The sequence below is a fragment of the Tinamus guttatus genome, unplaced genomic scaffold (assembly GCF_059628265.1).
Source record: "Tinamus guttatus ecotype Peru unplaced genomic scaffold, ASM5962826v1 Tinamus_guttatus_pri_ptg000602l, whole genome shotgun sequence".
In the NCBI taxonomy this organism is placed as follows: domain Eukaryota; kingdom Metazoa; phylum Chordata; class Aves; order Tinamiformes; family Tinamidae; genus Tinamus; species Tinamus guttatus.
The window spans coordinates 393,397-418,359 of record NW_028289136.1 but is presented as its reverse complement, the minus strand read 5'-3'; the positions used below and the strand labels follow the sequence as shown (position 1 = coordinate 418,359).

Sequence of the window (24,963 nt, the reverse complement as noted above, 5' to 3'; positions counted from 1 at the left end):
GATTTATCAGTCAGAAGGTTAAAAGGTGCCATGTTCATGTTCTATAAGCATTTTGCACACAATGTGTGTGTGTTGGGGTCAGGGGGTGGAGGGTGGAATCTACAACTAACATAAATTTTCCAGTGGTGGTTCTGGCCCTAAAACAGTTTTTTTTTTTTTTTCTTCTTAAAGCACCATCCCAAAGTTGAGCTTTATTTTCACAGACAACACAAAAAGAGCTTATGGACATCTAAAGGACGAAGCCAAAAAAAAGAAAATCCAACATCAACAAAAACAAATTGCAAACCAATTCAATCAATTATTTTGGTTTTTGATTAGTTTACAAACAGAAATTGCTAGATGAAATTCTAAAACATCATCCAGGAGATGGGAACACACAGAGATAACTGCCCCTTCTGATCATAAAGATTTAAATATCAAAAGTTGCTATAGTAGCTATTACTATCTTTTTAATGTTCCCTATTTGAAATACAACTTTCCTGATTAAATACAGAACTTTTACAAACTATTTGAAGAGAGTCCCCAAAAGAAACTTTTAAAATTTACTTTTAAAATACTTCAGCAAATGATGTCATAATTGCAGGTCTAAAAATTGTCCACATTTTTCTTCTTTCCCTGAGGCATTTTTCTCAATGAACTGGACAAAACAAGTTATTTTGATAGGGGCTCTTCAGTAAAACTTGAATGGCATCTAGCAGAGTGCACTATTGCTCCTAGGGAATGTCATGCATGAGGAAATAGCATCTTGAAGTGAACTTTCATATTTCCCTAGACACCATTAAGCACGTGAGATTTTTAAAAGTGCACACACAAGGGAAGTACGAAGTCCAGCCAGACTTTAAACATTATTTGTGTCCTACACACTAACATGATTCGGGTTTTTGTTCCTATAATGTATAAGGTTACAGTGAACATCTGAAGTGAGGCAACAAATCTTGCAATCTTACATTCCTGGCTCAGTGTCTTAACAAGAGCAAGATCCACACCTCCTGTGTGTGTTGTAATGAAGGAAAAAAAATAATTTACATCATGCATCTATGCCATACTCTGCTTACACATTATAAAGCTTGAGATATGCAAAAAGATGGAAGGTTCTAAATAACAAAATGTCTGAAGAAAGAAGGAGTAGGAGAAACTTTCCTTCAAGGCAAATTTTGGCTTAACTATGTTGATTCTTTCCCTGTGAAGGTAAAACTCATGAACTGTTCAAATGAGAATTGACTCAAGTTATACTGTGTTTGGTAATAAGTCAGCTGGAGTTCAACTAATATAAAGCAATCTAGGTTGGGAGCCAAAAAATAGTATGTGTAAACTCACTTTCATCATTAATTCCTTAATCAGAGGAAAGGGTCTTTCAGCATCAAGTCACTCAGCTAAATCTGTTCTCCTCATTTTTCTCCATTTTCTTAATCCCGTCTTTTAATGAGCTTGTTTACAGTCATTAATAAAACCTTAATGAACATTAATGGTTCTGAAGAATAAAGCCAATACTCCTTATGGCACACTTTGGCTAATTATATTGTTAACCCTTTTTAACCTCTCAGTAATGTGACAGCATCAATTTTACTTCTAATATTAAATTATATAAAAAGAAATAAAGTTTTTTAGTACTCAATTCCTATGTCTTCCTCAAAAGGGTAAGTGGGATTCACTGACAGTATGAGAACTGGCAGCCATCAAATCTAACAGGGAAAATAACATCTATTCTATCTCTGTTTTCTGACTGCAAAACTGCACTTTTCTAGAACAACCCACAGTACCATATTATTAATGCCTTTATAACCCGTCAAGAATCTCATTTAATGACTGAACACAACAAAATGCACACTACCACAGAGAGAAACAGGCTCAAATCAAACACATCTTGAGTGACTAGATATTTTTATAGAAACTCAGTAGCAATTATAGGGGTCCTGGGACATCCTTGTAGCATCCTGCAGGCGAACTCTGTAGTCACATTATTCTTTGTCATCTTATGCTTCACACATTTCTCCAGCCTGACTCAAGATCTGCTACCAACACAGTTGATACTGACTGAATGATCCACTACTTCAATATCTCTAAAACTAACCCTTAGGTTACTGGAAATGAAAGATTTCTTCTTTGCTACTCCTTTACTTGCTGATAAATTATAGCTAAATGCAGCAATGAGCAGCAAGTTCTGAGTTGCTTCAGACCATCTCTGTACAAGGAGTTGCAAGGGCTTATCAAGGTCATGCGGGTACTCTCAACCAATGCAACAAATCATGCCAACCCCAGAAATTTTAGATCATGTCTCCTTCAGAGCCACTTAATAACCATATTTATTTTCTTCTGGTGAGTATTCAAAAGAATCCTTAGTCAGCCTCCAAAATCTCAAACAACTGGCTTAAAAATGATCGAAGTTTAAAAATAATACTTTTGGGATGCCCAATCTTCGCTACCTCAGGTTTTAGTTCACAGAATAAGGTAGTTGCTACCTAAACGACTTCCTGATCATGTTTCTCCTCAGCTCCAACACAAAGGATTAAGCAGAGGCAGGTGCTTTCTGGTGATGCCCAGTAGTCACCACATTAATGCAGGCTGGTACTTACGAGCTACACGGCCTACCTGGATTTACGTGGATTTCCCACATGAATTTGCACCTCTTGCCGTTACATTGTCTCAAATTTTATGAGGTTAGCAAACAAAGCTTCAGGGTCTCTTCACTAACCAGCATGCTAGTGGCCAGTTCTTGCCCATGTCTCCAGCAGCATTAAGAGGCTTAAGAGCAGGATGAGACGCCTGGTTTTGACACACTGCTGTGTTTTCTTCACTGTGGCTGGACACATGAGGGATGCCCTGCGGCCTCTATTTCTCCCTGGAGACACCAGCCAAAATGGCAGCTTTAAAACCAAAGAGCGGTGGTGCTGGAGGTGGCAGTGAGGATGGAGGCAGCAGAGGCTGATCACTGACAGCACTGAAGACAACTAGACAGTAAATGAAAAAGAAAGCCTCCAAAATATCTCTTTTTTGTAAATATTCAGGCAACAACTTTTCCAAAACGGAAGGAGAACAGGGTTACTGAGGAGATAGGAGAGAAGCAGAACAAAATGGATGTCAATAAAAAAAAAAGGATTAGGTCAATTAGAAAGATTACATTATCAGTTAATCTATGGATCTCACAGCTCTGATCTGTCCCCTTGCTAACACTTACTTCTGAAGTTCTTGATAACTTGTTCTAAATCTATTTCTTGCTACTGCTGGATATATAAAACTATATGCACAGGGAGGGGGGCAATAAATGGCATCCTGGCAACAGCACCTTCATGTCGGGAGCTGACAGCTCTATTACATCTTCTATCTTCCTTATTGACATGCAGTTGCTTTCCCAACCTACAAAACAAAGTTACTAAGGCCGTAAGGTATCTTATTCAATTCTCAAAACATAACACTCGGTGTCAGAGACTTGACGTGAAACATAACTTGCAGAATTGCTTTGCCACCAGTGGCAAGGAGTGTATCCTCCCTCAAGTCCTTAGAGCCAAAGGCAGGACATTTTTCTTTCAATCCATCTCACGGATGCACAAAGCAGAAGCCAGGGAGAGGAGAAATGACTCTCAACTGACCAGATCTTTGCTGCATTTTTCAACGTCTCTGCATCACCCTCCACCTGGGCTCACATCCCTTTCATTTGGGCTTTTAATTGAGCTCTCTGAAATAAATTGTTAACTGTCTTTGGTGTCAGGTATAAACTGTCAGGAATGTGAAAATGTGATGCAAAAGAAGACCAGAATAAATAGGATAAAGGCTGAAAGATATCTTTTGAGAAGAGCTCAAATGACATTATATTGCATAAAAACTACTCCATCCCAATATCCTGTCTCCAGAAGCAGCCATTAGCACATGCTTAGGAAAGATTATAAGCAACATGGCAAATACAATAATTCTTCTTCAGTATCACCCTTTAGCAGTCAGTGGATTAGGGACCATTGACGGTCATGGTGTCCAGCGGATGAGCGAAAACAGGGCTCCCTGGTACAGACACAGAATAGCAGAGCAGAGGGCTGGGTAAGCAACTCCATTCCCTGAAGCACATTCAACCCCGTAACAGATATTCCTGTTTAGTAAAACTAATTCAATGCATGGTCTCTACAATGTAACAGTGTCCTGAATTTCACAAAGCCCTGCATCGGCAGACTTGCTTCTAAACTGAAGAAGCAAATACTGAGCTGGGAGAAGTACATTTGAATACTAATAGGGGTCCAATTCACACCATAGAGGCTGTCACAAAAACTTCATACTTCAGAGATGCTATTTCTTTTGGAAAACTCACTTCTCCAGCCAATTTCTCTCAGTAACATCCTTTTCCAGGCAGGGAAGGTGGATAATAACATAACAACCACCATAATGGCTCCCACCAAAGGCTAATTAGACCCATATCCAGTTTCTCTTTGGCCAATATCCTATACTTTGAGGAAAAAAAAAAAGAAAAGGAAAGAAAAAAAAGAAAAAAAAGCCTAAAATCAGGACGATTATATAGGATTCTTGCATGTGACATTATTCTCCCAAGGTTTGCTTATTAAAGGTTCAGAGACTCCTATTGCCAAGTATGCAGCTGGACCAACAAGTTGAATAGACTTTGATAGACTTAATCTCCCTGAATTTGTCTAATCCCTTATTGGGTGACAAGCTAATTCGACTCAGTTCCACAAATATATGAATGAGTACAAATTAATATGGAAAACATTTCTTCACAAAAAATGAACAAGATGGTATTATGTATTTATCTTTATTTATCTTCTTTAAAAGGAAATGCTATGCTAAGCAGGAAGAAAGTCAGCCATCAAGGAATAATGACAACTAGCACTCGAGTGTGCCACTGTCACACTGAACAGCAAATTACCCTTCTGCTCTGTGGGGAATCCTGGTTTACATCCTTGATCTGGAGGACATTCAGAGAGCAATAGAAGAGCATGGAAGAACATGAAAGCAACCTGTAATCTCTGTATACCATGGCAGTTAATTAACCTGGCAGCCACCCAAACTACAGACATTACAATCCCCTTATCTGAGAGCTGCACATTTCAGCATTTCTGCAGTCTCTATGCCTTGCACAGAGGCAGCAGGGTACTAAAAATAAGAAAAATAGGCACAAACTGAAAAACATTGCAAATTATTAAATTGCAATCAGAACATCTGTTAGTAGTGAGGAAATGGGTTATCTGAAAAAATACATTGCTGAATAAAGCAAGGGTTGCATCAAAAATACGAACAACTTTGAGCAAACAAGCATGAATGATCTCTAATGAAAATATGTCATAATCAAGGTAGAATCAAGCTGAAGCCAGAAACTAATAATAATTCAAATAAAAGTATTTGTCTCTAAAAAAACAATTGTTTTTCTACATACCTGTCCAGTCTCCTACCACTTTAAGATGGACCCCAAACGTTGCTTTGGTATCTGTAGGGCACTAAAATATTAAATATATTAGAGATCATTTCTGAAGAACAAGAAAACAAAATGTATTCAAAATACAATTGTTAAGATAGACTCTTTTGCATACTGCTGAGGATCTCAGAAGCAGCTACACCCTTTATTTTTAAATCATTTCCAGCCATCAGTACAGTTTGGGAAGCCTAGGACATGTTTAGTCTCAGCTCTTAAGTCTCAATAGAACTTAATGGGATGAGGTTTTCTGAGAGCGTGATTTGAAACAACCACTTAACTAAGCATTATACAGCAATAATGATGACTAAAGATCATAGTAGCACAGAAATATCCCCTCTTTTATTGACCCTTATCATTCAAAATCAGGAGCTGCCATATCACCCCTAAATCAAAAAAATAAGGAAATATTTTTCCTTATTGAAGGTCATCATTGTTATACAACTGCTGTTTTTTTGTTGTTTTTCCTTAGATAAGACAGATTTTTCTGTGCTTCGCAAAAGCTTAGCCCATTCAAAGGAAAAAGATCCTATTGCATGACACATCATAAAAATCACACTGTAGCCATGATTCTGCCACTCTGCACTTGCATCCTCATCTTGAGGCTACCTACTTGTGACTGTCAACACAAACGATTATGACACTTAGAGTTTATTCACACCAAGGTATCTAAAAACCTCCAATCAAGTCAGGTCAAAGGTCTAAGGAGCTGGCTCTCTGAGTACTGTTCCTTGTTAGTTTAAGGGGGATTTGAAACTCACTGTCTTGTGCAGATATGCTGAAAGATTTCACACATAAACAAGACACACAGTTATTCTCCAAGAAAAGATTGTACACTTCTTTCTGTAAAGAAATATTACCATCGATTTTTGTTGAAAGATATTGCTACCATGTTCTGACCTATTTCTTAAAACTTGTTAATGATTGGTGCAAGTTCTGGCATGAATCCAACACTCAACAAATGACACTCCTCTCTTATTTTTTGTCTGCCGCTACAGACAGATAATGATCTTGAACAGAGAGCATAAATTCAGAAGTACATCTATTTTGAAAATAAAAGGGATCCAAAGAGCAAACCCTGGATTGTCCACACCATTTGTGAGACCGCTTCTTGGCTCCGTTTTGGACCATGCTCACCAGCACTCCCAAGAGCAATCTCAAGAGCACTGGGATACCACAGGTCTCAATGCTGCAGTTCAGCGCCTATTTCTCCTTATTTAGCAGCAAAGACACAGGTAAAAGGCTTATATCGTATACGTCTTGTCAAATCCAGAACAGGGAGTGCAATTGATAGTTGCTTCATTTTCCTGAAGGGTTAAGATCATTCTTGCTTTGTTAAGAGTATTGATTATTAATTACACAGAGGTGTGTGTCTTTTCAAGTTTTCTTATAAAAAACATGTAGTAAAGAACTATAGAGATGGAATCATTTCACCAAGTTTTAGCCTTAAAAAAAGGAAAAGAAAAAACATATCAATGTAGATACACAGATTTGTGTTTGCACTATCACATCTCCCCAAAATATCAAGACAATTCTCCATAGAAAATTAGACATGCAGTCGCTCAATTAGAAAGAAGCACACTAGCCACACAAATATCTGTTCTCCCAGCAAGGCTCTAACTCTAAACAACCTTTAGCAGAGTTTATTTTTCAGTCTGGTCTGTACTAGCTTTTTCTGTGCTTCATAGCAGATTGAATGATTTTCACAGCCCTACTATGCCACGTCCCAGGTCAGCACATGTACAAAATTGTCTTCTGTCATTCCCTACTTCCTTTAAAGTTAATGGCAGAATTAACTCTTGACTCTAGCCAGAAGAGGTTCAATCCTATTATCTTTTACATTGCTCTTGTGACTAACTCCATTCTACACAACTTTGAAAAATTATTCAATAAAAAAGAGATTTATTTCTCTTTAGACTTCAGGAGGCCTACTCTGATACCCATAACAGTATATGGGAATTCCTCAGAGAGTTCTGGAAAAAAAAAAAAAGTTATTGTGCTACTAAATCTTACCAGAAAAAACAAACCAATTGTATAGGCTATATGGAGTGAAATCTCCCCAGTTCAAGAGAGACGGAGAAAAATTGGAGTGGCTCCATCAGAGAGGCACAGAAATGATTTGAGGTTATGAACCTCACATAAAAAAAATGAGGGAATGTATTTGGAGGTTAGGAAGGATCTAACCACTGTCTTAAAAAGCTTAAAAAGGAGCTATAGAGAGCAGGGAGATACTCTCTTCACAGAGATCCATGATTACAGGAAAAGAAGCAAGGGGCACAAGCTGAACCTTAATACACACACACACATGCATACATGTCATATTTTATGCATACATGTGCACACATCTATATATTTAATGTGTATAATTAATGTATATAATATAATGTATATATGTATTATAGTCTGTGTGCATGTGAATGCATAAAATAATATTTTTCAACATAAGAGTCATTAAATATTGGAATAGGTTGCTCAGAGAAGTGTTGGCTTGCTGGGAATATTGAAAACTCAGCTTGACAGGTCCCTGGATAGTATAGTCCCTGGATAACATCGTCCTCCTACCTCACTCATACTTCACCAATTCCTCTTGCGAGATATTACAATAGGCGACATCAAAAGCCTTGAGAATTGCTATGCTCAACTCCATTTTACATATCTAAGTCTCTGAGCAGCAGTTACTAATAATTTGCCATAACTCATCTTTAAAACACTGCACAGCTAAGCACTGATTCAAGATATTTATTCTGGTCAGCTCATACATGTTTAAGCTGGCAGATGTTTCTCTGCCAGAAAGTTTAAGTAAAGCACAAAGAGAAGTACCTTCTTGAATTGGAAATCAAGAGAATAAGCACATGAGCTATAGCCAAATAAAGTCAAAGTGGCCTCAGCAATGCATGATGTACTCTCTGCAGCTGTGAACAAAAACAATAAAATTGTTTTTAAGATGTGTTTTGGCAAATGGTCCTCAGATGTCCCCCTGATGCTTTTACTCTGGGAACCCTAAGAAATAATCCAACCAGCCTACTAAATGCACTGCGGCAAGAGTTGCACGCTGCCCATCATTTTTTTTTCTTAGTTCATAGCACAATGCCCCACAAGAAATTGTTAAGATTTGCCAATCTTTAAATAAAGCAATTTATTTTTTAGCTTCTTTTTTTTCTTCTTTCGAATAAACAATGGTTGCTAAACTGGCAAATCATTAACTTGAAAAGTCTGTAATAAGAAAGGGTGTTGAACATTATTGAATGAAATTCTGTAGCTCTTTCTACATCTGAAGAGCTGAAAATGAACTTCATTTGACATGCTTTATGATTAAAATGCAAGAGTGCACAAATTAACTGTGGCAGATAGGTACAATCATGTGAAGCTATGTTAATCTACTTCTAACCTTAAGCTGTCTACAGCTTTAAAAATGTGAAAGATATTACAGGTAGTAACCTCTATATTAAATAGGTTATTTGCTGGCATTTGGCCACCCCCCAAAAAAACCTTGCCCAAACACTCAAATAGCAAGGGAATTCTGTCAAATTTAATAATGGGTGCAGAAGCCCCCGAAAAAAACCAACTATGTTTTTATCATTTGAAAGTTGGTTGATTTTCCCAAGAGCTGTTACTGAAAAGAAATGGTTTAGAACAATTATTTTAACTTTTTTTTTCTATATCGTTTCACATTCAAAGCAATGAGGATAATATTTTGTATATGACCAAAATCTACTGAATGATGATTATTCTGTATCTTTTGATGGGAAAAAAAATCCCTACACTTGCTTTTATCACTTTTATTTACAAGCAAACTAGAACAGAAATACAAAATCTCACATAGGGCTATGCTTATAAACTTAACAAATGAATTAGAGTCACCAGCACTTATAATTCTATTCTTGTGTTGCTTAGGTGATTGTTGATTAAGAAAAAATATGGATAATAATCTTAGATTTAACTAATCTAAATTTAATTCAGAAGATTAATTACCTAGTTTATTAATTCAGTTCAAATCTAGAAGAATGCAGATTTGAAATGTATTTTTATCAATTTTAGGACCATGGACAAGATTCTCTTGCAGGTCTTGTTCTTATATGAATACAAAGCGAACAAACTCTTTGCTATTAGATCAGAGTGGTAACATTTTACATCTACTTTAAACTCCTGGAATTAATGGAGAAATATGTGCATAAAAGAGCCCAGCATACAGCAAATGAAAATATATTGTCAATATCTATGTTTAGATTTCCCAAGACATTTAATCTCATACAGAAACATCACTGGTATCTATTCCCAAGTAAGAATCTTCACTAGAACAAGAAACAGGACCCTTTGTAGATGGGTATTGCCACGGGAGGTATAACACATGAAATTTGGAAGTCTCAAGGGAAACAGTGCTCTATTCCAACCTACTAGTTATTGCCTTTTTTGCCTTTTTTTAAAAAACTACTAAAAATGGCAAGAATACTACTATTAAAATACATCTCCTACATACTCTTTTCAGACTTCAGTGTGCAGGGAGAGAGAAAGTCAACAATAAACTAGTAAGAAAATAATGAAGTTCATTCCTAGGAAAGTGAGCTAAACACAGCCAGAGTGTTCCTCCTCAGAGAAAAATAAATAAATAAGTTCTTCAATTTTGTCAATCAACTGAAAAAAAACCTACAACCTTCAAAACCTCAATAAGATGTAGCTTGTCTGGTTTCATGCAAAACTGCTACAAACATTCCTAAAATGATTCATCTTGACATTAGAAAACGAAGAGGAGTGATGACAAACACAGACACCCTATATAAAGGTAGCCAAAAAATAGTAGCTAAAAAAATAGTAGCTAGACTTCAGTCTGAGTCAGAGGAGGTGAACTGTGTTACACCGAGCTACCCCTGTTTTAACTAGTGATTCAAACAGTTTAAGCAGCACATTTCAGGTGTAAAAATAAATCTGAGGAGTTATTATTTTAAACATATCTTTGCCTGAGAGGTTGAGATTCTCTAAAATGGCTTTTGTTCTTTTCTGTGTGTATTTTTTCCCCCTACTTCAGTTATTTTACAGATTAAAATGTGTCTGGAAGCTTTTCCCGTTGGACTTTTGGCCCTACAGCTGCCCTAATTTAACTGGCAGACATTATAACACTTGACCCTGGGCTCATTCTAACCACAGAACATCATTTAAGTATCAAGGGTGTCTGCAGAGTCGAGGCGAGACCACCATGTCTCAAACAGCCTTCGTTTCAGCCAGATTCCTCACGGAGAAGAAATCCAGCTGCAGTAACACATCCAAAGCACTTCTCTCTTCTTCCTTCCTCTTTCCATTCCCTTCCTGACCAATCTCAAACACCTGTGGTGTAGTGAGTGGAAAAAAAAAAACATGCCCTAACGCTGTGGGATGCTCAGGATGCATCACTGCTCAGCTCATTTTGGTCATCCGGGGTCTAATTTTTCTGTAATATAAACCACAAAGCCACACTCACTAATTCCTGTGAGTCCATACTACAGAATGCAGCATTTGCAACCTCGCTCCCTCCCTGCAGCTCTCAGTTGTTAGATTATTCAGAGCCAAAAACAGTTTTATTTTTAAATTTGAATCTGACCATTCACTCTTGTGCCTGAGAAAACCAAAAACTTTCAAAGCAATAGATGTCTCAGGATTGTAAATACACCAATAGTTTTAAATGTAAAATAGATTTTAATTTTAAATGTCTTATAGCCAATGACAGATTTCTGAAAATCTAATTTCCATAGGTGTTCAGCACCTGTGAAAGGTCAAAAGACCCAGCGGAGAGTGAGTGAACAAATCTGAGGGAAGATTTTTGTGGAAACATTTGACATAGTTTTCATAATGCATTTTTGAAAATATTGATCATATAAAATAATTAATATCATATTGAATAAATAATATGAAATGTCATTATTTGTTTTTAGTAAGTGTAATAGTCTGCTCCCATAAAGTTTTGCTGCTGCAGGTGTTCTAAGACACACTTCTACATCTTTGCATTTGCAGCTTAACCAATGTTAAAACCTCTTGCTGATTCTCCTTTGCCCCATAGACATTTTACATAGTAATATTCCATTCATATAATTTAAGAATGACAAGTTAGCTAGTGGGAAAAACACACCACGACTAAGAACGTGAACATTTGTTCCTGAAGGAGCAAAAGACAACAGAGCAATATTTCCACCCAAAGGCTGCCTCTCCTCATCCTCAGGGGGTATCCCAGCACATCATGGAGCAACGCTGCCCTAGCGTAGCTGATGGCTGAACAAGGACTCTGGATGATGGCACAGAAGGCTCCTTCTCCCCATCCCTGAGAAGAAGCTGTGGGCATCCCCAAGCTACAGCTAAATTACTCTCAGTGGTGTGATGTGCTCATGAAAAAAAGTGCTCATAAGATGATCCACACATTTTCTATTCAGTCTCTCCAAACCGCTCTACCAGGATACACCGTATTTTTACCAGGCTAAAGTGCAGATCCAAGCTCGACAGCTGGTCTTAATTTTAAGACCGTAGGAGACAAAGCGCTTCATTTCCTTTAGTACTTTGTCCTTGTATTAACTGTACTCATGCTTAAAATTTCTGCCTAATTTTTTTCATGCTGGCATTTCTAGTTCACTACCCAGACCACTCTCTAACCTAACTGAGAAACTAACCTAGAAGAACCACCTCTGTTGGGACAAAACACACTTCTCCACTAAACTACCTGGATACTTGCTATACTCCGCAAATATACTTTTATACTGCTGGAATATTCTCCATGCAAATCAAAACTTGGGTGAAATTTAGGTAACAAGGTTACCAGCTATCAATGGAAATCACAGCAGCAAGGCACTTGAACACTTTTTTGTTTGTTTGTTTTTTCCTCCCCATTTTGTCCAGTTCTGAATTTTAAGACTTTTTCCTCTAACTTATGTTCACCTTTTAATACTTCTCTTCGTAACTTTCTGGATTCACCCAATCTCTTATTTATTTTATCCATCAGTTCTTCGTCCATATTAATTAATTTTCAGGAAAATAAATTTGATGTGATTTTTTATCAATTATAGCAGATATTATCCCTGACCCTAGTTGGGAGCAGGAACTATTTGATATGGCAAAAAAATCAATTGGTTTCCATACTGGTCAGTAAAAAAAGTTGAGCTGAAACCCTAGTTACATGGAAGCTTCAAAAGGGCTCCAATACAATTTAGAAAGATTTTGCATCTGCTAGCTTTTAAGGAAATACTTTTTTTCCCAAGCACTGTGGGATGAAATTGTGGCCATCTCTGATTACAAGAGTGGAAGCAAGGACTCATCAAGTTTTATTTTTTGAATCAGGAAACCTTAACAAGATTTATAGTTCATTGTTTATTCATTTATTTATATATGGTATAAAGTTTATCTGAATGTCATGATTAATGACAAAATAAACTTTGAAAACAAAAAGCTCACCAGAGAGACTTGGTATCTCTGTTTAAAGTATCTGCTGAAGGATAATACAGGATTTAGTGAAATTGTCTATTTCTGTGTTTCCAAGATCAAAAAGAGTGAATAAGGTTAAATGAAAGTGGAGCTTTACTTAGGATTTTTTTTGCAGGTTTCAAAATTATTAAACTGAAAACCAAACAAATAAGTTCAAGGAAGCACTTAAAGAAATCTGAAAGATAAATCTACTCTATTTTTGTTTTACTTTTGTTTTACTTCATCAAACAGCTGCTATATTTCTATACATGAAGAGCAGAAATGCTCTAGGGATTTCTTTAGTTTGCCAGTATACTTCACCATATCTGAATTTCCCTAAATGCTTGATAAATCACCACATAAAGTCAAGTTCCATAACCATTTGCTTAAGATATTTAACAAATCTTATTAGAATGTCATCATGTTAGATTTTTTTTATTATTATTGCATTTATCTGTCAGTATGAGCTTATCTCTTAATGTCCTCACATAGTTTTTGCTCAGGCAAACTTCCAATAACTTCATTTTTCTGATGAAGTGGCTCAGGATCTGGCCTCTAAGCTTTTCCTGCTCTGCAGAGTTTATTTCTTGAGGTTATGACACTGGCCAGTCTTCTTCAGCATCTTTTCTTCTGATTTTGAATGTGCCTGGCTCAAAACAAGTCCATTTAAAACCTCACTCCTGGACTGTTACAATTCCACTGAAGTCAGTGGAGGACTTTTCAGGGACTTTTAAAGGATAAAGAGAGCCTTGGTTCAGTTATTAAGAAGAAAAAACAAACAAGGCTACCTCTTACAAAACTAAGGGTATCCCATGCTGTGACATTATTGCCCATAACACGTATTATTTGCTGAGCCCTTTCTAATAAGACATCAAGCCCCAAATTGTAAATGTCCAGCCTAGAGCCATTAGCCTGTCATCTCAGCAGGCCATATGGCAACTGAACCTACATGGAGGTGGAGAAGGGATATGGAAAATTCACACTATAGGAAATAAATAATCCTCAAAGGCCGAAAATAGATAAATAAGTAACAGCTCAGAGACATTTAGGAACAGTACAGTAATTTGTCATGTGCATTCAGAAAGCTCCTTCAGGTAACTTCTTCCTTATTTTGGGATGATTAATTAACCTAGTATTTTCTGCTTGATGTTCAGTACTTACTGCCTTACATATCTTTATAGTTGGATACAACTAATCAAACAAGTCTTCTTCCTCCATAGCACATATTTGGATTTTGTCTGTAAATCTGAATATCTGTAGAAGCAAGCATCTTGTTCCTCAAAACTCAGCTTCAAGATATTAAACATACACAAACGTGCCCCCCAAAACGTGGTACTAGCAAACTACATGGCAAGGATTTGTCCATCCATGCACATAAGCAAAGAATTCAAATTTGGGTCTAAGTCCCTCAGGATTTTTTCTTTTCTTCCTCACACAGAACTGTATTGTGGAGGGGAAGGAAGAAACACATTGCATTACTGGTCTGGTTTAATCTGCTTCAAATTAAACCATGTGCACAAAGAGACAGAGTGAATGGGCAGAACTTCTTGGAGCTTGTTATTGTCAGATTCTTCCAACATCTCCCTTAGTAGAATTTAAAAAACAGACTTGTTATGCTGTGCAGAAGTAACTGAGTGGTGGCAGCACTTATTTCTACACTTGCAAAGAAAGACCTGTCTCGTGCTGGTAACTGGTCTCTACCTAGCTTCTAAAAGAATTAGAATATAAACATTAAGGGAAGAGCTAAAACTTTGCAGGATCTGAAGCAGCAGCTTCTCATGTTAATGTGAAGAAGATATTTCATAAAGGCCAAGAGCCTGGGAGATGAGATCTTTCTTTTGATCAGTGTCATGGTTGTGCTACCTGTCTTTATTAACTCCATCTCACAAAACTCGTAAAGCAAAGTTTGCTTTGAACAGAGAAGCAGAGGAAGTTCAAGAAGAGCTTATGCAATTTATTTGTGCCCTATTAGCAAGAGATCTTGGGATATATGAATATGATAATGAAAAAAAAAGTCACTAAAGGACAATTCTAATGTTAAGACAGTATTAATTTGAAAAGTCAACATCAAGCTCAGGATATATATTTCTTAAAATGATGAAGGATCTTCAACAGCTTTCTAGAGGCAAGTGAAGTACAAAGGCATTCATCAAGAATATTTCGTGCTGCACTGCTGACAAGAGCAGAAGAAAGGGTACTCTGTCTACATAGAAAGAGGCAACTCCTAGGTTAATTAATCACAATATAGACTAACATCTGCACAGGATGCCATTTATCTAAAGGATAAGGGGGCTTTTAACTGTTTCCAGTAGAGATACCGGATGCTTAAAGAACTGCCAGAGGGGTGGCAGCATCCCAGTAATAGTTCTGAGTCAGGGGGAATGATGGAGAAAGGAATGAAATCTCTGAGTGAAGCCAGGCACCAGTGAAGGCTGGTGATACACAGACCAGGCAAAGTTTTTTTCTCTACCAGAAGAATGTGAATTTATCAGGCTAAGATTCCTGTGGACCACTACCAGCTGCTGCAAATGTCAGTGGAGAACAGGACACAAGCAAAGAAAGGAAAAAAGAGAAGAGCTTGTGAAATGCATCCCACCTGGTGTTGCGTGTCTTCTAACAAAACGATGGCCTCAACTTCAGATAAATTCAATATGGATCAGTCATCTGAATAACTTTAGTGAAGGAATAAATTGTGGTCTAGTCACTGTTATCACTGGAGAGGAACTCTAGGATATAGAATTCAGTCCTCAGAAACTACCTTTTCTCTGGCACACAGCATCGCAGGGCTAGTCTCAAGACTAATTCTAGCCAGTGAAGTTAGCACCTGCAGCCTTCAGCATCACCCCAATGCAGTGAGGTAATTCAGAGGACCTAAGTTTGGCTCCTTTTCTGACTGTCTCTTATAGGACATTTGCACAATAAAAGGAGACGTGGAGTAGTGTGTACTCCATTGCTTTGTGCCTTGGGTTCCCTTTTGTAAAATGAGAGTACTGGAACTCCCCACGTTTTTAATCTATGAAAAGTTATTCAGACAGCAGTTTAAATGAGCTCTGAGTTTCACAATAGCAGAAACTTCCAGCTTTGTGCAATTTATAGGTCAAGGCTAATGGGAAATAGGCATGACAAAAACTAGTGACAATCAAAACTGCCACAAATTTAGGAAAACAAATTATTTGATCCTGCATCTGAGGATGGATATTTTACAACAGAAGTTTTCCACAAACCTCAGACATGAGACACCTCCAGAATCAGAAGAATCCAGCTCTCAGTCTTGTCCTTATTTCAAGGTCTGTCACAACATTAGCTGCACATAAAGTGAAGCAATTGTTTCCTACCTCCTGACATGCAAATCAACATTACTAAAACAACACGATTATCCCAGCTTTATGAGGTGCTGGAAGTAGATACTTGTACTTTAGTAGCCAAGCTGTTTAAATTACGGCTTGTAAGAGCTTGTGGCTTGAACTGAGACTGTAGTAGGTTCAGAAAAGACCACACGAAAAGACATGCCACATCTTCTGAAGCACTTAACATCTGCAAAACACAGAGCTACTTCCATGAGGCTTACTGCCGACCACTGCATGCCAATGGGAGAAACAATTCCAAAATCATAGCAGAGAATGCAGCTTCTCTTGTAAGACATCAGTACATCTTCTAAATGGGAATCCACTTCTGAAGTCATTCATTAGCAAAAAGGAAGTGTGTGGCCATAAGTGGTCGGTACAATGGTTTCATGCTGCTGCAAAAACCCAATAATGTGGTTAAGTGTCTGGAAAGAGAAGGAATTCAATACTAAGTGGAAAATGTAAGATAGGGGTGGAAAGAAAAATAATGCTACCATAAACTACAAGCCTTACTCTCTTCTTGTTAAGCAAAGAGAAACTGTAATGCAATTTCTAAAATTAAAAAAAAAAAAAAGACAAGAGGAATCTACATAAACTTATTTTGTTTATTTTGGAAAAAGGTAGGAGAGTAAGTTTTGACCCTGTGAGAGCTTAGAAAGTTGAAGTAATGTTTTGAATATCTGAACTGTAATGAAGGACAATCCTGAATACTTGAAATTCGTACCATGTCTGATGTTTGTTTTCTTTTTCCGCTCTGATTATTATAGATAATAAAATGTAAGCTATATTCCAGAACAGATGAGCTCCACACTTTCTTCCAAAGAAATGCTGCAAAGAAATTGCAGTTTCTGGAAGCAGGACACTAAAGAGAAAATTTCCAGTGATTTTTGGATTCCTTATACCTGGAGGATGGAGAGGTTCCCATCCTCTCACATGGTGTGATCTCCAGACCACATTAAGCTCTTGATATCTGAAGGCAAATTTCCATAAAATAGTTCAAGTGGAATCAACGAAAAATCATTTGCCCCTTTAATAAACTTCAGTCCAAATATTAATTTACAAAAACTATTTCTCTCCACTACAGAGCTGATTCTGCTCAGATTCTATCATGGGACAGAATAACGCCTATGTAAAATAATGAAATTGGATATAAAGGGATACCAGATTGAAAAATGTCCACACACACACATAGGATAGCAACAGTAGTCACTCCTTATGACAATTTTGAACAGAAATTGGGGAAAAAAGCATGATAAAAGATGTTCAATAGAAATCATTTTGCTAAAGGAAAGTCAAGGACAACAGAGCAGTGAGGACTAATGGCTCACCAAGAACAGGCCCTTAAAAGTCACCAGCAGGAATCTCAGATGCTGGGTCATCCGCGCTTTGCCATTCCAAGCATAAAACACGTAAAAGGGTACTTTAAAAATGGAGTTCCAAAATACCACCTTCCGTGTCAATTAAGAGAGAAAAACAGGATCTCCGAGAGCCTGGACATGGGTCAGAAATCTCTGACTGAAGCTTCCAGCCACAGGTTAGCAAAAAGCCAGATTGGCAACTCTGAGTTCTGCAGGACCATGATTTGTGTTTCTCCAAATTCACATGTTCATTTTGCCCCTATTATCTACTCACCCCTTCCATTAGGGATGGAAAGAAGGATGTTAATTAGAAAGAAAAAGGAAAAGGAAAATAGACAGCATTGCACACATTTTTTTAATAATGGCTGCCACTTTCTATTTACTTGGGTAAGAGTCACAGCTACAAGTGGGTCAGATGGGAGCAAGAAAATGTACAGAATTAAGATATTGCCTATACCCTACATAAGCATATTGCCATGTCTGGTATCACCTTAAAGTAAAGTAACCTTCCTATCAGGACAGCAGCCCAAAATGTATTCCCGACTTAGTAAGGCATGTGGAAATGACTGTCCCCTGCTTAGACTGGGAAAGAAGACTGTCATAAACCTAGACATTTCAACTCCTTATTATGCTATAAAACTGCTTTTTATCCAATAACAGTCCTGTCTGCAGCACAAATGATGCTGAAATATGTCTGTGGCAGTAAAAATGAAACTCAATAACCCAGTAGAAACTTCATATCTTACAGTTAAAACATGGTCTTGAAGGATATCTTATTATGTTGAACACCACAACTGTAATTTAAAGAATAATGCATTGACCATGCACGGAAATTGCCAGTTCTATATTACGTGTTTCAAATATAATGCATTGTGCATGAGTAAAAACTGTACTTTTTAATATTTTTTATTTAATACATAATTGTAAAAAATGCACACACTTTATCAGCTAAACTTGTGTATCTAACTAAAATAAATTGCACTATATCTGAATATAACTGAGTGATTTATATTCACTAAGAAAACACTCAGAACAGCAGATCTGTTTTACATAGCTCTCAGACCTACAAGTTTCCTAGAAGTTTTCCTGCAAAAATCTTTTTTTTTAATAACAGTCAGTATTATAATAAGTCCTTTAAAACAGTGTATGAAATCCTGAAATTGTGCAAAGAATCTAATCAGAATAAAACTTTCTGTATAACTTCATCCTGTGACCTAACTCAGTAAGTTCATTTCAGCAGTCTCTTTTCTGACCAATTTTTGCTTGAGAGAATATTACTACTGAATCAGGCTTTATATTCTGTGATGGCATTATTTCTGGAAATTAATATCACAATCCTTTACTTCACCAGTGTCCTCATATAAAAAGATGAAATCTTTATAAATGTCCTATATCTTCTAAACTATGCACTGTCTAATAACAATCACATTATTACTACTATTTTAATTTCCACTGATTGGATAGTCAGAAAATAAGAACATAATGTTCATTCAAGTGAGAAGTATGAACCACTACAGAACAGAAATAACCCCATTAAAGCTCTGCCAGTGCAAAACTACTGTTAAGAGCAATCTGAGACTTATGCTGAGTCCTTTAAATTTACCTCCTGATTGCTAAACTAATCAAAAAGTAGAAATACTGATTAAATCTTTTTATACCAAGAAAAAAAAAAATACAGCTACCATCCCACGGATACTGCAATGCACATCTTTTTTAAGCACTGCACTTCTAGTTATTTTTAGGCATTACACAGAGGATGGCCTCAATTATTGCCTACTGGAGTTAATAACAGATAAATACCACATCCCTCTGCTTTTTACTGGCAATCAGAATAGCCAGAAAAGCTTTACAAATACCAGACTTCATCACACTTCTTTTTCAAACACAAAACACCGCACTTGGCTGCAAGTCACCATTTGCCCATGTCAAGAAGGAAGACCTTTCTACCATACCGTCATCAATACTTCACTAAACCATGAAGAGGTTTTCCTTAACCAAGATGCACTGCCAGATTTACAGCACAAACTTAATTTCTGCTGAAATTTGGATTTACAATTTTTTCAACACTTACTAGGTCACTACTGCTCATACCTGGACAGCTTCAAGAACATTCAAAGACAATTTCACTTTATTTCAGTCTTTCCGAACTTTGAGGTCTCATTCTAGTTAGACTAGGCAAAATAAGTGATAATCTCAAGGTTGTATGACTTCACTGGTATATCACTTTAAGTCACTGATATATCTCTTAATAATAATAATTAAAAAAGCAGAAGACGTTAAAAACTTTTTTTTTAAACTTCATGTTCCTCTAACTTTGTTTGCAGAAGCAATTGAGGGAAATGTCTATTCACTTCACTGAATAGCAAAAATGATAGCAAATTCATTAGAATATGTGCTCATTCTGCATTAAGGTCTACACACAGATGGCTGAACCCTCTTTTATTTGAAACTGAATAATCAAAATCACATGGATTTCATTTATTTATTTATTATTGTTTTCCACTTACGTAAAACTCTGAAAAAAGTTCTCATTACAATTTTCTCAACAGTAGAGAAAATTAAATATGTATTGAGTACTATCATACATTATAATTATGCCATTTCATACTCATTGTTACCCTTATAAATGAAACATACACTCTTCTGAAGGGATTTTTTCACCCTGAAGGCAATGGAGATCATTTGCTCACCAAATATAAATAAATGGGAAAGTACCTAAAAAAACTCTTTATGTCAAAGTAAAAGGGTTTCTTACCGTGGTAAGGGTGAATGGGTGGCTTTCTAGAGCTGACACTCTTGGACAGTGTAGAATAACATACTGAAATAAAATGAGCCAAAGAAAAATAAATGATGGAAAACATATTGTGACAACGTTCTGTGGTGGGTTAGCGCATACAAAGTGGAAACCAGACAATGCTATATGAATAGTGGTGATTTTTTAGGAGCACATCAACTCACCTGCCCAGGCCTTGCTTTGAAGTTGACTTTCATCATCCTTACTTCGAGGACATTGGAGGGATGGCTTATCACTGAAGTTATGGTGACTGGCTTATTACTGCGGATGTAGCGGTACAGCCTTTCTACACAATACAAGCACAGAGGTCCAGAAATCCAAAACCATGTCTAAGGAAAAACAACAGTATATTACACCTAGGACTTTTCATCGTATGTCTTCTAATTTCAGAATAATGCGAGTGCTTGCAGGATCTCATTTCACACCTTTTTTTGGGCTGTGTTTTGGTCACGAATAATCTCCACATCTCTCTACACGCAATCCAAGCTCATTACAAGGACTTAATGAGTCTATCTGGCAGCAACATCCACAAGCACAAATGATTTCAATCATAAAACTAATCAGGAACAAAATGCTAATGTCCTCATTTGCAACCATGTTACTCTATTTTTATGTAGTTAGATTGCAACTGATTTCAGAAGCAAATGACGCAGTACATTTATTGTTTCAAAATCTAACTGACCAAAGTACTATAAAACCGGTTAACCTTTAAGTGCAAACACTGTCCTAGTTGCAATATTATTTGACTATTACCTCATGTAATCAGTTACAGAGAAAAAAAGAAAGAAAAAAGAAAGAAACTCTCCTTGTGTTATAGAATTTATATAAGTAGTAAGTTAGTAGAACATTATAGGCAAGAGAGAAATTCGCATTTTTGAAACAGGACCCATTTTCCCCTATGGAAGATGTGTTGCTAGACAAACTGTGCCCTGAAAGTGCCCATTTCTCTGCACTGACTATAAAAAGAGCTCAGTGTGACTAGCTGGAGACATTTGCAGCTGTTCAGCTGAATCCTATCCTAAAAGTCAATTAGCACGAGCTTATGGCAGAGCTAACAATTAACTCTACATCTGCTAAGTCACTCAAGTCAAGACACTGGAAGTGCCCTATCCGCTCATCCATCCTCCCACTCCAACTTTTAAAGTTACACATCAGCATCTCTTGCAACTACTGGAGCTTTTAATTTCCTCAAGTATCTCTGTCCATAAAAACACAAGTAACTCACACGCCCTAAGAGCAATGCAAGCTCTTTCTTTTGGACTTGGTATTTCTAAGTACGTAAACTATTTCCACATGCAGAAAAATTCTAAAATAATGTTAGAAGCTGCCAAGAAAACACCAAGTGGCTATTTCTTTTCATGGCACTTCCTTTTGCATAAACAGGTTTAAAGGATGCATCTTTACCCCCAAAGAAGGCATAGTTTGATATCCTACAGGTCATATGGAAGCTAGATGCACACTGAGACTTTTAACTCAAGTGTAGTATCACAACAAAATACAAATCCAAAGGATTCTGTTGCAGGACATTAGTGTAGCATTGACTACAAGTTCTTATTATTACATGCTCCATAATAAATTGGGCTCCCATAAAAGGTATTAAGGGACAGTCATGTTCCACAGAAAGCAATGATAATAATAAATAGGAAAACCTGTGAAGTCTGTTATGGGACCACTTTGAACACCTGATATTTGTGTACCTCGGGCTGCCTGTCAATATAGCGCAACTCATCTTTCCTCAGAAGAAATTAGAAAATCTGCTTGAAGAAAAAGTTACTACCGCAAGACATGCAGAAACAAAAAGGAAAACAGAAAAAGAAAGGCTGTTTAATCCCCATTGTTATCATATTCATTTACCCATACTACATATGACATTATTCTCTGCAAACAACAGGCTAGCCTGTCACAAAGCCAAACCCAAAACAACTGCATTTCAGGAATGCGTATTAGGAATTGTGTCTGCATGGCAAAAAAGAGAACAAATGGTGTTTGATTATTTCAATTAGCTACTGCCTCACAGTACTTACAAAAGGACTGTGTGAGTATGTTATATAAATACTAAGTTTGCTCTGAAATGCTATGCTGTAATTTAGAATCACATTTATAGCAACATCAACCTTATCATGTAGTAAAAAAGGGAATATTACAGATAATCTCTTCACATTTTTCCACCCCATTCTATGCACTACACAGTAATGCCAATCAAAGTTTAATACAGATTGTTTTTTTCTCACCAAATCTTTGAATGTCTGGAAAAGTTTTAATAATGTTTTCCATTATTAAAACATCTGGTCTGGAAAAGCAAAAATTAGTGGTTATGGCTGACTGCAAGACTTGGCATGACTTGTAATACCTGAAATGTCGGATCATACAGACCTCTGGGAAGTGCGACTGGAACTTGGGTTCCTCAGAACAAATTCTCACAAACTTATTTTGCACAAAGGGTTGCGGTACTGCTAAATCCTCTGGGAAAGACTCAGGAGTGTAGTCAGGAAATGTCTCTCCAAAAGCCTTTGGCACCGTCATATTCGCCCAAAGTGTTTTGTTGGGATTAAAGCAACCAGGAGGATGTTCCTGTAAATTAGACTGGTACTTCAGCACCCCTCTGTAGGAAGAGAAAAATAAAGATACTAAAGCAGCTGTCAAAGCCAAGTAGTTTCCCTTTCTTTTAAGATGATTTTTGGAAGTAGTCCCAAGGCTTGTTGATATGATTTTTTAGTTTGTTTTCTGGACTTTCAATGAGGCTTTGCGACCATAAATCCACTAGAGGCAAGGTTTAACTTTTGCAGTTCACTTGGCATTTCCCCACTGAGCAGCCTCAAGCTGAGCATTGTTTGAAAGGGGTAGACAGTGCGGGAGCCTTCAAAAAAAAAACAAATAATCATAATTCTAGTTCAATCAAACCCAGGCTATTTCACTCCTCCTCCTTAGAGTCACTAAGACCTGTTCTTAAGGCAATCTATAGCAAAAGTGTCCTAAGTTACCAGCTCATAAACTGCAGGAATGTGCCCACCACTTGGTGTTTATCAGGATCACACATAATGAAATGATTTGTGAGCATTACTGCTCCTTTGAACATCATCTTGTCAAATGGAAAGAAGGAAGAAGAAAGCTCTGCATGAAAGCCAAGGAGCCAATCTAGAAAATTATTTTGTAGGATCTGTGCTTGTTTTTTAGATTAGAGTTAGATTTATACTAAAACAGAGTGAGAATTTTGCATCCGTGGTTAGAAACTAAGGAATGGGAACCTGAGACACTCTGGGATATCTCAACGCATGCATGAATCATTCAAACAGGGAAAGAATCAATAATAATAGCAATAAAACTCTTCAGAAGTACTACTTGTCTCCAAAGAATCTGTATTTGATGACAGTAAAACCACAAATAGAAATATTCGAAAAACAAAGGGCTAAATGACAGCTGGGTAGGATGGTGCTGGCTAGGAAATAAGGCACATCAGTGCAATGACTGCTGAGATTTGCCTTCCGAGTGCTAGGCAGAAGGCTCATCTCAAGCCTACGTTCCAAATATAAGGCTACATGCCCCCCTCTCCACACACACATAGCATCAGCAACAGTGTTCACAAGAACAGAGAGAAATAGAACATAAGCCATATTCCCAAGTTAAGCCATATTCCCAAGTTAAATGGGCTCTGGCAGGCTCCTGGCACTCTTCCCAACTTGAAATACAGCCCTGACAGCCAGCAACAGGCTTCCAGCATGATCCAGGGAATAACGCACTTTGGAACTTAAACCTGCTCGCTCTAAATTCCATGTCTGACTCTGGGCAAATCACTTGGGAATTGTCTGTATGCCTACACCCTTGCTTTTGTCTATATTTATTGCCTGTTCATCCCTATTGCTCACATCTGGAAACACTGTTGGTCATCCTGTATTTGCAAAATGACACATATCTCTAGAACTATGCTAGTTTCTTGCTCCACAAACATTATGGTGCTTCATGGGTTTAGCTGGAAGTCACAGAACATATAATACCTCAGTAAGTATGCTGACCAGCTGCTCTCCCAGGTTCTCTGGCTTCATAACATCCGAAAAAGTATTCATTTTTTTTTTTGTGACATGAATATCTGAACTGCAAACATGAGCATCTCCTTCAGTGATCTGCAGCTTGCTTAAGCTATTACAAAAATGCTAACTGAGCAGCGAACTGGGATGACATAGGTGCCTGTAACAGCAGCTGCCATGACTTCCATTTCTAAAGCAGTTGTGGAAAGACAAACTGTCTCACACAGCCCAGACCAGTTCCCAAAGAGATTGTGCTCTGTGCAACTCCAAGAAGCCTGATACCTATCCTCATATATTTATTTGGTACAACAGCTCAATTTTTAAAAGCGCAGTATGCAAGTCACTAAGTAGGAGACAGGCATCTTCAGCAAACAAAAAATTGGAGGGAGAGGAAGGACAAGTCATATGAAAGTGTCTGACAGTCTGAGAAACAGAGCATATAGACATGGGCATGCATCAACATCTGACCAAATTTTCCACTCCCTATACAGAGAAAATTGGATCTACCTCACAAAATACTGGATAAGAAGATGCTTATATGTATGGCAGACACATATATACTTTGACAGTGGATGAAAACATTCACTTCTGGCTAAAAGCTGGAAAACATATTGCTATTTCT

General features: G+C 37.2%; 1 protein-coding gene across 1 annotated transcript in view; it reads right to left on the bottom strand.

Annotated features, from left to right (window-relative positions):
- Positions 1 to 24,963, bottom strand: part of NOX4 (NADPH oxidase 4) — a 94,441-nt gene that overhangs the window by 45,889 nt on the left and 23,589 nt on the right. The window contains exons 9-12 of the mRNA XM_088534926.1: positions 22,693 to 22,921; positions 20,484 to 20,648; positions 20,281 to 20,343; positions 5,372 to 5,432 (exon numbers count right to left, since the gene is read on the bottom strand). Of these exons, the coding sequence (XP_088391052.1) occupies positions 5,372 to 5,432; positions 20,281 to 20,343; positions 20,484 to 20,648; positions 22,693 to 22,921 (518 nt within the window). The remainder of the gene's footprint in view (positions 1 to 5,371; positions 5,433 to 20,280; positions 20,344 to 20,483; positions 20,649 to 22,692; positions 22,922 to 24,963) is intronic.